A 15544-nucleotide genomic window follows, 5' to 3' on the forward strand; every position below is an offset into this window, starting at 1 on the left:
CCTGAGTTAGGGATGGAATTCTGTACCTGAGTTAGGGATGGAGCTCCGGATGACTTATGGATGCTGCTGACGAGGCAGCCACGCAATTAGATCACTTCGCAGACCCATTAAGCATCAGACTCAGACTAAACGACTTTCCATTTTCTTTGCAATCGCTCATACAAGACATTTATTGTTTGCCTCTTGCTGCCTGGCGTGACCACACCCGGGAGCCCCGCGGGGTGCGGGGGGGGTCGCTTTGGGAGGTTCCAGGACCCGCAGGTGTGCGGGGGTCGCTTTGGGAGGTTCCAGGAGCCGCAGGTGTGCGGGGGTCGCTTTGGGAGGTTCCAGGAGCCGCAGGTGTGCGGGGGTCGCTTTGGGAGGTTCCAGGAGCCGCAGGTGTGCGGGGGTCGCTTTGGGAGGTTCCAGGACCCGCAGGTGTGCGGGGGTCGCTTTGGGAGGTTCCAGGACTCGCAGGTGTGCGGGGGTCGCTCCGGGCGGTGCGGGACCCGCAGGTGTGCGGGGGTCGCTTTGGGAGGTGCCGGGACCCGCAGGTGTGCGGGGGTCGCTTTGGGAGGTTCCAGGAGCCGCAGGTGTGCGCTGTCCCCGGGCATCCCCCGGCCCGGAGGTGGTAGGGGGCGGGCGGGCTCTACACCCTGCCCAGCATCCGCGCGATCCACCAGTTGCAGGGCATGATGACACGGCAGATGACCCTGCCGCCCTGGTAGCAGTAGGGGTAGGGGTGGTAGCCCAGCAGCGGCTCGCAGACCCGCCGGCAGTAGCGGTGGGCACGGCGGCACTGGGCGCAGCAGTAACCCCGCTCATCCCACAGAGGGTGAAACTCCAGACCGTTCTCCGACTGCCGGGAGAGACAGAGCCACAGCAGTGAGGGGAGTGCGGCTGAGACACCCCAGGAGGGCAGCAGTGAACAGGGACACACCCCAAGGGCATGCACAGGAGCACAGCCTGGGGCCACAGAGAGCCCAGGACATGGCCAGAGCACCCCAGGGTGTGATTCCCCACAGCCTGGGGCCACAGAGAGCCCAGGGTGTGATTCCCCACAGCCTGGGGCCACAGAGAGCCCAGGACATGGCCAGGGCACCCCAGGGTGTGATTCCCCACAGCCTGGGGCCACAGAGAGCCCAGGACATGGCCAGGGCACCCCAGGGTGTGATTCCCCACAGCCTGGCACCACAGAGAGCCCAGGACATGGCCAGAGCACCCCAGGGTGTGATTCCCCACAGCCTGGGGCCACAGAGCACCCCAGGGTGTGATTCCCCACAGCCTGGGGCCACAGAGAGCCCAGGGTGTGATTCCCCACAGCCTGGCACCACAGAGAGCCCAGGACATGGCCAGGGCACCCCAGGGTGTGATTCCCCACAGCCTGGCACCACAGAGAGCCCAGGAGGTGGCCAGGGCACCCCAGGGTGTGATTCCCCACAGCCTGGCACCACAGAGAGCCCAGGACATGGCCAGGGCACCCCAGGGTGTGATTCCCCACAGCCTGGCACCACAGAGAGCCCAGGAGGTGGCCAGGGCACCCCAGGGTGTGATTCCCCACAGCCTGGCACTACAGAGAGCCCAGGGTGTGATTCCCCACAGCCTGGCACCACAGAGAGCCCAGGACATGGCCAGAGCACCCCAGGGTGTGATTCCCCACAGCCTGGCACCACAGAGAGCCCAGGAGGTGGCCAGGGCACCCCAGGGTGTGATTCCCCCACTCACATAGTCGTTGATGGGCAGATCCTCCTCGGTGAGCTGCCGTGCCCGACGCCGGGGTCCTCCCTGCGTGTCCTTCTCCAGCTCCTGTTCGTTCCCCCCATCCAACCAGCTCTGGTTGTCTATCAGCAGCCCAGGGTCTTCTTCTGCTCCTTCAAGGTTGGCCAGCTCAGGAGCTACAGGAATAGTCCAAATGTTGCTGTCAATAACCGCGGAACAGAGGGCAAATGCAGCAGCAAGAATGAATGTCTTCACCAGAATTTGGTGCCAAGGCACAGGAAAACCAGTGCTCCACTGCCTCCTGCTCTCAGGCAGCCCGGGGCAGAGCTGTGGGAGATCATGGCCCATTCCATCCCCATCCCCATGCCCATGGCTGAGTGGTGTTGGTATCTCCTGCATGGGGTGTCTAGAAGCACATCATCATGATGCTGTTGAGGGAGGATTTGTAGAGCCCCATCAAAGCAACATGATTTGGGGCAGACTGTGCCCAGCTATAGCCCTGTTAGCTCGGGAAAGAACCACAGCAGCAATCATTTCCTTTGCTAGGAAAGACACCAGACAGCCTTGGGGCACTGCTGTCCTGGCAAAGGCTTTGGATGCACCTTGGTGACCCAGCTGGAGTCACTGGCCCAGGACACTGCTGCACAAGGGGTCTAACAGCAGGGACAAGGAAGCAGAAAGGGGACAGCACTCAGGGACAGCAGCCTGCCTCTGCTCAGGGAGCTCTGCTGCCCACCTGCCCTCTGAGCCCCTGGTGAGCTGGCCTGTACCTGAGCCATGTGCCTCTGTGGCTGCAGAGCAGGGGGAGTTTTCTCAGCAGGGAGTTTTAAACTGGCTCATTCAGCTGCAAGTGGGTTAGAGAGAGCAGGTAATTACAGCAGCACATCTCAGAGGCCACAACCTCTGCCAGGGCTCTGTAGTGAGCAGCTGGAGGTGGCAACCCCGCCGTGTGATTTAGATGCAGATCTCTGCTCACACTCTGATGTTCATGTGGTGACAAGAATTTAGGCGTCCCAGTTTCCAGCAGAGCTGCTTTCTCTGCAGGTACAAGGGATTATTTTTTTTTTCCCCCTGTTATGAGGAGGGTGGCCACTCTGCACAGTGCAAGGCAGCGGGGAGCCAGCAGAAACAAGTGTTCTGCAGAGAGAAACACCAGCCCCTGCTATTCCACTGGTCATGACCTCCCGTGGTCGTGGGCACACAAACACTGTGCTCGTGTCTGAGGTGTGCAGGGAGCTGGGAGAGGGGGTTCCCACCATGTCACAGTGACACAGCCCCTTGGGGAGGAGGTGGCTCCTTGTACCTGCTATTGGCGTGGGGTGGATCCAGAAGATGGTCACATTTTTGCAGATGTCAAAAATTTTGGAGCTCTTCAGGAATTCCTTGTTCTGGATGGGCTTTTCCCCAGGCACCCAGACCACAGACTGCTCAAAGTAGGTGGTGGTGATCTCTTGTCCCTGGAAGAGGAGCAAGACATCACCCTGGTGTGGTGAGACACCCTGTCCCCACCACTGGCTGCTTTTCCTCCCCTTGGCTTCCAGGCCCCTCTTTCCCCCAGAGAGCAGCTGCACTTCACCTGCCTTGGCTCCTGGTGCTCACAGGATGCTCACGCAATACCCTGACAGCCTCCCCACCCTGCCCTCTTCTCCCTTAGTTCATCATCCAACACCCTTTTCCTGTGCAGTCCCCACGATCTGGAAGAGCCTTCTGGAGCCCCTCTAGTCATTTAAACCACAAGATTAAAACACCTCTGCTCTGCTTTGCTCCTAGGACTTAATTCCTCTCTCCTTCTGCTACTGATTTTTTGATCGAACACTTTAATTTACTCCTCACAGAAATTCTTTGCACGGCTGTATCCTGTAATTTATACCACATGTCTCTGCTGTTGCATTAGTCCATGGTGTGTTTTGGCAGGCACTTAGGGAGGGAGATATATAAAGATTATTGGATGGGTCTGTGCTGAGCTCTCTGCCAAGGCAGCATTGTCTGTGTTGGTGGTGGTAGCCCATAGAGCAAGCTGGCAAAAATGGCTTTTCTCTCCAGAAGCCATTTAGAGCTGTATATCTCTTTTATAGAGTCTTTCCTTTCGGCTTTGGGAAGTCACAGGAAGGAGCCAACACAACCTGCCTCAGTCTGGGTCATTTCTGGAGTCTCTGGTGGGAGCTGTGGCGTAGGGGAGGTGCTGCCTGCAGGACCTGGCAGCGTGCAGGAGACACGACTGCAGCTTAAATCTACATTTATCTCCCTGGGTTTTACATTTCAGCTCTCTACCCGGGGCAATGTTCTGCTAAAGCCTGGGAAGTTATATCCCTTTTACGAGGGGAGCTGAAAAGATCTATTAGCTTCTTAGGGCATAATCAAAGAATCGGTGTCTGGGAATTTGGGTCATGATTCAGGGAAATGTTTCTGCCCACGCTTCATTTCAAACACGTGTCCTGCCGGGGTTTTATCTGCAGCAGCTTCCCCAGGGGGGATTCAATCTGCCAGGACCCCTCCTTGCAAACGGGGAGGCAGCAAGGCTGTGCCACCAGGGCTCGGGGATGGGGACAAAGGGCCTCGGGGGCTGAGCTGCCACTGCAGCTGCCACTGCCAGAGAGGGTTAAATGATGGAGCCCCCTCTCCTTGGCACACAGCACACGGGGGGAGGCTCCTTGCAGCAGGATGCAGTGGGCACTTCAGTGGCTGCAATCAGGCACATCAGTGGGAGGAAGGTCCTTGCAGGACAAGGCAGTGGCCCCAGCCTGGTGCTTCCCACCTCTCAGGTCCGAGTTCTCTCAATTTGCATTTCTTAAATATGGCTGCTGTTTGAAATCCCCTATTTCTGCCTCATTCTGTTTGAAAACACGAGGCTCAAATCTTGGAGAAAACAATTTGATTGACTTTTTGGTGCCTGCTAATCCTGAGCTGCCTTACGACCTTTCGACTACAACAGGATTATTGTTCTTGATCTCTGCTATTGTGCTGAGAGGCTTTTGTCTGTCGCTTTCTAATCCCGTCTCTTTTCACTTGTTTTTATAAGCAATCCTCTGAAATAAGATCATTCTATGAAGTGATCACAGCTCATTATTTCTTTATTGCAGCATCTCTGGGAAGGCTGGAGCAGATGGGAGGGTGGCAGGGATGGCAGCCCCTATGGGGAGAGGAGGGGATTCCACAGGGCAGAGTTTCACTCACCCACCTCAAGCTCAGGGATCTTGGCCTCTGTCGTCTCAGGCAGGACTTTAGGCTGAGTTTTGATGAAACATTTTTGAAGTCCCACAAAGAAGATTCCGGTTATTCCCTGCAGGATCAAAGCAAACACCCCAAAAGCAGTCAGGGCAAAGAGCAGGATGAATAACCCATTGGAGACAGGGTACAGCTGGAGGAGGAGGGTTTAGTCATATTTTTCCTGTTGCTATTTTTGTACCAGTTCCATTCAGCAGTGGTGCTAAGGTGTACTAACAGGTTCTCACAAGGGATATTGCATTTTATGGTTTGGGAGAACTGGGCTTTTTACAAGTATTTTAAGGCAGGTAGTCATAAAATTTTACTCCGCTCCTCTTCTTCTTCTAACTATCATGAGCTCTCATTATCATAAATAAAAATATGCAGAATAGCATCTGACCGTTATGGTTAATGAACATTCAGCCCCCAGTTCCTGCTAAGCTATTAGCTCAAAATTTTGCCATATGTCACTGCACAGGGTATTTCCCTACAAATTTTAATTAGGTTTCATAGAGAGCCTTCTACAGTGTCATGAGGTTTTAATGCTCTGCAGACAGACAAATGCACTGGGCTCAGATAGACTGATGATCATTGCATTCCTTTGCAAGGGTAAATCCAATAATTAGCTCTCACTTCTAAGATGTATTTCATTGGAACTGAACCACTCCACTATTAAACACAGGTGAAAGCTGATGTAGATGACACATCTCCTTTCCTTTGAGAGGATCCCCAGTGGGTCTGGGTCTTGCTCTCCCTGATGCAGGAATAAAAATCCTGGGACTTGCTCCAGTGACCTCACAGCGTCCTGCAGGATCCCTCCAGTCTTGCTGCAGGGCTGCAGGGTGGCAGGGACAAGCTGAAAAACAAAACCTCACGTTTTTGAAGTCATGGATCTCCAGGATCTCCTCACTGCCATTGCCACTGCTGAAGGTCTCTGTCCTGGCCAGAGGGTCGATCTCCATCACAATCTTCTTCTTCTCCCCATTGCTGAAGAATGTGTGCTCCATGTCATACACCTGGGAGGCCAAAGTCACACAGGTCAGCTCAGCACCCCTCTGGTTTCACAGCCTGGTGTGGGGCTGTGAGCACTGCCATGGGGCTGGCTGCTCCTCCCAGCCCAGCTCTGACCACAGCAAGCACCAGGACAGCACGAGGAGGGCAGGAGCCTGGGCTGGGTGAAGGGCAGGCTGCAGGACAGGGGTAATTGTGTGTCAAGCCTGGGAGAAGATGCTCCTCACACACCTGCACCAGGAGCTTTGCCACAGCTCAGCCTCTGCTGGTGCTTTCTGTGGCATGAGCCTGGTTACATCCCAGGCTGGACTGAATTCCTGAATCCACAGGTTTTATTCTCCCTTCTCCCTGGCTTGCTGGCTCCATCACTTCACCCCTGCCCTGTTTGCTCCATCACCATGTCCCCAGCTCACCTGCCCCACTGTATCCTCCCCAGCTTACTCACTCCATCCCTGTGCCTTCTGTTTATCCTGAAAGGCAGAGGAAGGAGCCTCTGTCTGCCTGGAGGAGATCAAGGATTGCCTGTGGATCAAAGACCTCCTCGAGGGCTGCTGCAGAGCTTCCCAGCAGTGCTCATCCCCAGGGGGAGCAGCCCTGTGCCAGCCTGGGTCCCTGTGGGTGCCTGACCCTTGCAGGATGAGTAGTGCCAGATGCTCTTTGAAGCACAAAAACAATCCTGCAGGCGTGGTGAGAGCTGGCAGGCCCTGGGGAGCCACATTTCCCAAATGTGTGGAAGAGAAAGGCTTGTGCAAATCCCCTCAAATCCACGGGACAGGGAGCAGAGATGGAGGATGGGGATGGGAGAGCCCTGTCCATCCCATGGCCATGGAACAGGGCAGGAGCTCTGCCATCAGTGCCAGCCCAAACCCCTTCCACAGCCCCCTGGTTCCTCACACCCCTCCCCTTGGGAGGCTCAAAGCCTCCCAGCAGCATTCCCAGCACTGGTGTGCCCTGTTTGGCACCCACCTGTGTGCAGAGCTGTGTGCAGATGGGAGCTGATTCACCCTGCTCAAAGGTTAGAGGAGTGATCTGTGCCTTGGCAGCCACGGGCATCTCCTGCTGGCCTGCAGCAAGGCTTTGTACAGACATAGAGCTCCCAATGGGTTTTATGACATGGAAAAACAGTCTGAAGCCTCCAATGGGTGGAAGGCCACTGGTTTTGACTGACAAAATGCAGCCAGTCCATAAATCATTTCAAGGAGGGCAGGATCCCGGGTGGCACCTTACCTTCCAGTGCCTCTCCATTTGCACAGAATTACTTTGGCCAGCACAGCAGCCAGTAACCCACTTGGGCTTTGCCAGCTCTGTGCTGCTCAGACAGCTATCAGATGTTTTATAGGGCTAAAAATGACACTTGCTGGTGAATGGCTGAAATATGTCCCTGTGCAAGGCTGGGATGGAGCCCTCATTAGCTGAATCATCAGCTGTGCAGAGGCCAGAGCCGTGTCCAGAGCCTCCCCTCAGGGGAACAACTCCTCTTTCAAGCTTTGTTCCACTCTCCAGTTACATGAAGGAAGCTTGAGGGGTTTCATGCTCTTTAAAGAGTTTAATTCCCCTTGGCTGATATTTTTGATTGCTATGAACTGCCAGTCCTGCCCAGCCTTGTCCTGAGACCTCCTGGGGCAGCTGGAGAAGCCCCTGGCCACAGGGACAGGCAGTGCTGGGCTCAGTGTGCAGCCCCACTGCAGGAACAGCTCTGCTTTCTCCTGCTTGTCTCCCCTCCAGGTGCTGGGGGTGCTGGCTGGACTGCACCCCCCCAGAATGCTGGATGTCCTTTCTGAGCCTGTGGCATTGTCTCTGCTTGGAGAAAACTGTCCCTCCAGGGGTTAACAGCCTCTTCCCCTCGTGGCTGGCATGACCCCTGTTTTTCTAGGAACAGTAGAGACTTCATAACCATCTTGGCAGGATTCTGGAGGAACATATGGCTTTTATTGTTTTTCTCTTTTTTTTTTTTTTTTTTTTCCCGGGGGTATTTATTTCTTTTTGCTGATAAGAAGATAAAGTTTCCAGCGAGCAGGGTGCTTCCTCTGCCCTGCAGGAGGGCAGCCTGGCCAGGCTGGAGCAGCTCCAGGACAGGGCAGGGAGGAGATTGGAGATGCCAGTGTGGGAAAGGGGCTGCCTTGGCTGTGCACAGGAATTTTGGAGATGTCCTTAAGAGCCAGCAAAACCCACTGGTGATGGGGTGCAGTGTGGGGCCTCCTGGATGAGCATGGAAATTCCAAGGAAAGGAGAATGAGGGGCACCAGGCAGGCTGTTCAATTCAAGGTTAAACAATTTGCTTGGGGTGTGGGGTGACAAAGGGTTTTGGCAGCCCTGTCAGGATGCTGGGCAGGGATGGCTGGAGGGGCAGAGTCCTGCTGCTGCCCCAGCACTCAGCACTGACAGCAGTGTCCCTCTGCAGCTGAATAAAGGAGCCCAATCCCGTTAGCAGCAGCTCCTCCAGAAGCTAATCCACCTCACCGTCCCTCACATTGCAGACACATTAAAGTGAGAAATATAATCCATGACAATCAATCACTGCTCGTCCTGCCTTTCTCTCCTCTTTTTGTGGTGGCATAATGACTTTTCCACCGGTTCCTGGCAAGATAATTGAAATGAAATGGAAAATATTTTCTTACTTGTCATAAAATTTGCTGCCGGAGAAATAAGAGGAACTTTAACTCTTCGTGGCGTAGCTCCCATCCCCTGTAATTGTCAACTGGGGAAAGAACGTGGTGACAGGGGAAAAACCCAGCCTGTACAAAGTAAAAGCTGGTTATGAATAATACAAAGATTTTTAAAAGTCCCGTGAATACCTGTGGTTTGAGAAAATGCATTTTGTGAAGTTGCCTGGGTTTTGGGGAGTTGTTAAAAGTTTCAGCGAGTCAAGGGCAGGGGAACAGCTCTGCCTGGAGAAGCAACGCTCTGAAATGCTGGATCAAGGAGTTTTTACTTACTTTTCTGGGTGCAGGGCTCCAGAGGTATTTGACACCAAAAAACAGCAGGATGAGAGAAAGGAGCAGCAGGCTGATGAGCAGTGCACAGAGCTGGTACCTGGGGCAGCTCTTCTTCCCGGGCTTGGCCTCTTCTGCCTATTGAAGGAGACAGCAGTGGCAGCAGGTGTGCAGGACAGCACACTCAGACACTGCAGGGTGGGCAGCAGGACTGACCTGCAGAAAGCAGCAGTGCCCCGGGCTGTGCCGAGCCGTGCCTCCCATGTCTGTCTGCCTGCAGAGGCGCAGGCAGAGCCTCTGCTGCTCCCCTCTGCTGGGGAGGCTGGCCCCGGCCGCCCCATGGAGCCCGGCCAGCTCCCCCCTGGGCTGCTGGCCCGCCCTGCTGGACACGAGCCCGCGGTGGACACGGCAGCCCCAGGATGCTGTGGCTGTCACACACACCCAGGGCCTCGCTTCTTCTTTGCTCTCTGCCTCTGCCCTGCCTTCTGCCCCTCTGCCAATGGCTGGGGGTGCCCAGTGCTGCTCCCTGTGAGCTCGGGGACAGGGATGCTGCTGCACCCTTTGTGTGCTGCTGGGAACAGCCCAGGAGCTGGCAGGGGGGTCCCTGCATGGCAGGGGACACAGCTTGGGAGGGGACATGGGCATGGCAGGGGACATGGGAATGGCAGGGGGACATGGGAATGGCAGGGTACATAGGAATAGCAGGGGACATGGGCATGGCAGGGGACATGGGAATGGCAGGGGGACATGGGAATGGCAGGGGACATGGGAATGGCAGGGGACACAGAATGGCAGGGACACAGGAATGGCAGGGGACAGAATGGCAGGGACACAGGAATGCCAGGGACACAGGAATGGCAGGGGACACAGGAATGGCAGGGACACAGGAATGGCAGGGACACAGGAATGTCAGGGGACTCGTGTGTGCCCACACGGGTGTGTGCAATGTGTGCAGACACATGAGCAGGGTGTGCATGGCTGTGCACACGTGTCTTACCCCAAAGTCAGCCTGACACCAGGAATTTCCTGACTACTTTTTTTTTCCTCTTTTTTCTATGCTCAAAAATTTCCGTTTGTTGAAATCGTAGCATTTCTTCATGGAAATGAACCCATCTCAAGAAAGGCTTTCAGAAATCCGGTGTGAGGTTTCTAGTCTGAACAGGATGAGGCTCCCTGGTGTAGAAGAGCTGGCATGGACTTTTTTTCCAAGCTGTTTACTCTAATAAAAACCCAAAATGCATCATGCACTAATTAAAATTGCACTGAAAAAAGAAAATCCACATCGAATTTTGCTCAGGATGAGAAATGGAGAAAGAAATTGCTTTTAGCAGGTCTGGCACTGGCTTTGTGAGCATTGGGATGCTGCTGCCTGCAGCCTGGGGTAAATCCTGCAGGGACAGCAGTGGAGATGCTGAATGGCTTGGGGAGAGCTGGGGCTGTGCCCTGCTGTGCAGCTGCTCCCTGCAAAGGGCTTTGGGCTCCAGGGCAGCAGCAGCTCCTCAGCCCACAGCCCCTCAGCAGGGCCAGGGGTGTAGAACACACTGGAAGGGGTTCACATCTCTGAGATGGCAATAACAGAAGGGAATCATCCTGACGAGGTTATTTGGAGGAGAACAAAACCCCTTTGTAATGGCAAGCAATCTCAGGCAGCCTTTGAAAACATCTGAGAGGTTCTGGAAATCTAAATGCAGCAAATCTGTGCAGGTTTGTCTGTCTCCAGTTCCCACCAGAAAGTTCCATCTCGGAAGCTTTTGTTATTCACTGGAAACTCAAGTATTTGAAAACATTTTCTTTTCTTGTCAAAATTAGAGTTTCAGAGGAAAACTTTGGAGCAGCTCTACTGAAAGATGGTTCTGATTACAGGAAAGAATTACAGCAGTGCTGCTAAGCAGACATAATTGATCAGCAGATCTTCACCATATCCCCCACTCAAGGCACAGGAAACACTGCAAATACCACTCATAAACCAAATTAAGCATTATTATTTTATTACTGTTGTAAGGTAAATGTCAAGTTTTTTTAATGGCAATCACTGTAACTCCATCAGGAATCGGGTGTGTGAATGAGGTGAGGAGCTCCCAGGGCTGGGAGTTAATAAAACTCAATAAATATCACAGGCCCCTTCCAGCACTGGCAGGGCTGGGGATGGAGAGGCCAGGGTGGCTGGGGGCTGTGGGGGAGCCTGTGGCTGGGCTGGAGCCCTTGGCCTGCTGATCCTGAAAACTGGGCACAGGAGGGCTGGGGGACAGGGGGGGAGCACAGGCACTGATTCCTGACAAGGAGACAGATATTTGGGGTGAAAAGGGGGACAGAAAATGCAGGGTAACACTCAGGGAAAATGTTGAGTTTATTTTCCCCCATTCCCCAGTGGTTTGGTTCAGACTTCAGGGTTTCAGAGGGGAAAAAAAAAAAAAAAAGTACTTTTAATGGAAAGACAGCAATTTTGGGGGAAAACCCCTCAGTGTCCTTAAGATGACAAGCAGGTTCTCTGTATAAAAAGCTGATGAAAATCTTCCATCAATGCCAATGGAGACGGAACAATTGCTAATTTTCCACAAAGCTAATGAGAGCGAGTGTATATGACAGGGGAGAATTTAATCTGATGTGAACTGAGGAAGAGAAGCAATACTGATATTAATGTGTGACTAATTGATACCCAGAAGAACATTTGAAATGATTAAAAGGCATTTGATTTTTATACAGGACAATAGGAGGCTCATTGGCTATGACTGGTGCATCCTTGGTTTTCTACTCCTTGTTCCAATTTGCCCAGAAAAATCTATCATGTCTGCAGCATAGCTTGACTGCTGCAGAAAATCTCTGTGCCTGGAAATGTTATACCACAAAATTCCTCCTGGACAGCACAAAGGATTGTACACGGTGTGAGCAGGGCTGAGCAGACTGGCAGAAATAAAAGGGGTCCCCAAACCACTAAGAAGCAGCTCCTCAAAGCAAGGGGGTTTGGGCAGCAACCTCCAGCTGAAAACCCCTTGTGATTAATATTGTGCTCTTTGTTATAATGAAAAACCCATTAAGGTCAGAGGCAGCATCTCTGAGCAGCACTAAATTGGAACGATGGAGACAGTAAAGTTAAAAATGAGCCATAATATTAATGTGGATAGTGAATTAATTGGGCAATTCCATAGGTAGTAAGTAAATCATATCATTTACTGTGGCACGTGGAGCTGTGCAGCTCTCACTGCTGGCAGGGGTGACACCTGCTCCTGGATGGAGCCAGAGGAGCAGCAGAGCCCAGGGACCCCACTGTGCCCCCCTGCACTGGGGCCCTGCTCCCTGGCTGCCACTGGGAGGCCTCTCAGCAGGGAAAATGCCTCTTGATTTGCTCTTTTTGATGCTTCAGCCCCAAGCATGACCAGAATGCTGACTGCCAGCATGGTTGGACTCACAGCATGGTTGGACTCACAGCATGGTTGGAGTGCTGCATCCCTGCTCCAGTGCTGCATCCCTGCTCCAGTGCTGCATCCCTGCTCCAGTGCTGCATCCCTGCTCCAAGGTGCTTTTCCCTCCATCCTCAGCTGTGCTGTCTGTTTCCCTTTGCAGCTGCACCCATTAAGTGATACCAGACTGCTGACAGACTTATAGAGTCTCATTTGGGTGGTCTCCCAGGAAAGGCTTCCTTACCCCAGAAGATGTGCAGCACCACCAGGCAGCCCAGGACTGTCTCCACTTCCAGCATCATGGAGAGCAAACAGAGAAAGGGAAAAATCCCATACAAAAGAAAGGTGCTCATCAGCCAGTGCCTGATTACCCAGAACTGCCTTTGCTTCAAACTGCCCAATTTTTGGTACCATTTGCCAGATGAGAGGACTTGTGCCTCCTCTTATCAACCAGCCACGCGGCCTCAGCCGAGGGTTTCAGTAGGGGAGGTTTCAGTAATTGGCCAATTCATCATTCATTGTTTATCTTAAGTTCACATCGTCGTAGGGAACTCCAGAGACATCCTTGATTCAAGTTAAGAAACTTAATCATGGTGATGAAACTGCTCAGGGAGTTGGAGTTCATGCTGGAGATGCACGTGGCCGTGTGGCACTCCAGCAGCTGCTGCTCACAGCCAATTACTCAAAACTGACAAAGGTTTGGGAGAGAACAGAAAGAGATAAATTCGTGGTGGCCGTTCTGATGGAGGAGCCCAGAAAGTTATTGCAGCAGAAATGTGCTTGCCTTGCTCAGAGCCCATGAACAGCCCCACTCCTGCCAGCTCCAGGGACAGCTGCTCCCAAGCTCCCTCATCAACAGGAGTTATTAACAGAGCTGGAGAATTTTATCCAAATGCCAGCTTCATCTTGATAAATAACAATTTCATGTCTCTGTTCTACCAGATGACTGCACAGCTCTACTTCAAACACTTCACTTATTCCAAAATGCTTCCCTGTGCACGAGGCTGAGCTCAGCTATGGAATGTGTGCTGAGCAGTTTTTCTTTTCAGGCTTTGGATACCTGTAATGCAAAGACCAAACCCATAATCCTGCACTACTGTAAGTCACTTTTCCCAATAAAGAGCTGCTTCCTACTGGGACAGCTAAAATGTAATTGAAAGCTCCGTGTGTGTTGGTGCTGCACTGAAAAGCCTTTTATTAAAATAGTTGGAGGGTTGTTAAGGAATAGTCTGCAGCTCCTCTGGGATGTGCAAGAGCAAGCAGAGGATAACCTGGGTGATGGGCTGGTGTCCCCCCTGCCCTGCAGGGATCTCCCCTGTGGCCCATCACCCCCAGCCAGCACAGGGTGCTCCTGGGCTCCTGCAGCAGACAGATGCTGGGAGTGATGCCAACACTGCTGGCAGCAGTTAATTGCCAGCCTCCTTCATTAGCAGCAGGCAATTTTGAGGTGGCTGAGGCTGGCCTGGCTGCTCAGAGAGGTGCAGGTGTGGTGCTGCAGGTGTGGGGTGCAGTGCAGGATGCAGGGATGCTCTGGGTACCAGCAATAAACTCCTCAGCACTGGGAGAGGCACCAGGGCACACCTGAGGAACTGCCAGGCAGGTGTCTCACCTCAGATGAGAACTTGGCAGGGGAAACCTACAGGGAGAAGAAAAATTTTGGTAAAAGGGAGTGCATTGCTCTGGGATTGTGTGAAGAGGATAACCAGCCTTTTATCAATAACTGCTTAGCAAACCTAAAGTGTTTAATGTTAACACACTGAACACTGCCCTCTGAATCAGTGCAGTACCACAGTGTCTCCTGCCTTGTTTTACTGTCACCTGACACCTGCACTAATATTGTTTAGTCTAAAGCAAGTAAAGAAAGAGTTGAGATTATTTCCACATGCTACTAATCGAGAAAGGATCCATTAAACTAAAGAGCTTCAACACAGTTAATTTTTGTATGACTGTCATTAAATCTCCCATTGATGGTTTTTACCATTAATTGCCCAGTGATGATGCAAACAGCATTTTCCCCTGTCCTTTGAGAGCACAGGCAGCTGCAGCCCAGGGGTGGGAGGTGAATCCCCAGATCCCCTGGGTGCACTGAGGCTCTGGGGAGATGCTGAGGCTCAGGACGTGGGGGTTTGCCTGGCTCTTTCTCAGTGAGCTCTCCATGCAGCCTCACCTGTTTCCCTGCACCTCCAGCTCTGCTGCTGCCTCTTTCCCAGCTCTCACATGTACAGTCAAGCTGTTCACAGCCCCAGGGCCCTTTTGGAAAAAAGCAGCTATTTTAAAAATCAATAAAATAAATAAAACGAACCAAAGTCAGCATGATTGCCCACGTCTGCCTCGAGTAGAACAAAGTGATGGGAGGCTCTGCAGCCCCAGGAGTTCTGGGGCTCCTCAGCTGTTGCTGGCTCCCCTCTGGCTGTTCCCTGGCAGCTGGGGGTCCCAGAAGGGGCACTCCTCACAACCATGCTTGTTTCTGGGGCATCAGGTGTTCTCCTGAGTGAAGGGGGCTGGAGCCAACCTGCTCACTGCCCGCAGGGGATGGGGGGGTTTGGGGTGTGCCCTCGGCTGGCAGAGTGGGCTCAGCCACCGACAGCTGAGGCTCAGCAGGGGGAAACACAGACGGGAAAGGTGGGAAAGAGAGGTGGGAGGAGGTTCTGGTGCACACAGGTGAGGTGGGAACTGTGGGTCAGGGGGTGGGCACTGCTCATCCCTGCTGCTGTACCAGGCTGGGCTGTGAGGCAGGGGATGGTCTCCTCTTCCTCCTCCTCCTCATCCTCCTGTTCTGCCTCCTCTCTGCCTCTCCCAGCCATGTGTGGTGGCAGATGGGCTGCCAAGGGGGTGCAGAGGGGACACAATGAGCATATTGGTGCTGCTGCACCGTGGCACTGCTGCCAGGGAGGGCTGCCAGCCCATGGGCACAGAGCTGGGCTGTCCCTGGGACCTGGGTGACACACCTATTGCCCTCTGGGGCTGCCAGAGTGCCAGGGCACTGCCCTGCTGAGGGTCTCCCTGTCCCCAGGAGGGCTGCTTGCCCCCGTTGTGTGTCCCACAGCTCCTTCCCCTGCAGCTCTGCCCTTTCCTTCACTCTGTGAGGCTCTGGGACACTCTCACACCCACCTGTGCTGTGTGGGGTGTGTCTGCCTCACCCTGCACCCCCAGGCTCTGCTCTGGGGGCTCAGGTCACTGTCCCAGCCTGGCTGTGCCCCACAGAGACATCCCCAGTGCCTTGGGAGCACCTGGCAATGCAGAGAGCATCTGCAGTGCCCTCTCTCTCTCAGGTAACACCTCCCTCTCTCTCATTTTTTC

General features: G+C 53.6%; 2 protein-coding genes across 5 annotated transcripts in view; one reads left to right on the plus strand and one right to left on the minus strand.

Moving 5' to 3' along the window:
• SYTL4 (synaptotagmin like 4) overlaps positions 1–15544 on the plus strand; it is a 540572-nt gene that overhangs the window by 19533 nt on the left and 505495 nt on the right. The window lies entirely within an intron of this gene.
• On the minus strand, positions 548–9110 carry TNMD (tenomodulin; the record flags this gene model as incomplete). The annotated part of the gene is made up of 7 exons (XM_079319339.1): positions 548–838; positions 1705–1874; positions 3002–3155; positions 4877–4978; positions 5778–5918; positions 8850–8984; positions 9063–9110. The coding sequence occupies 7 exons, from the start codon at positions 9108–9110 to the stop codon at positions 629–631; spliced, it is 960 nt and encodes a 319-aa protein (XP_079175465.1). The 3' UTR covers positions 548–628.

The sequence above is a fragment of the Erithacus rubecula genome (genome assembly GCF_903797595.1).
Source record: "Erithacus rubecula genome assembly, chromosome: 15".
Taxonomy (NCBI): Eukaryota; Metazoa; Chordata; class Aves; order Passeriformes; family Muscicapidae; genus Erithacus; species Erithacus rubecula.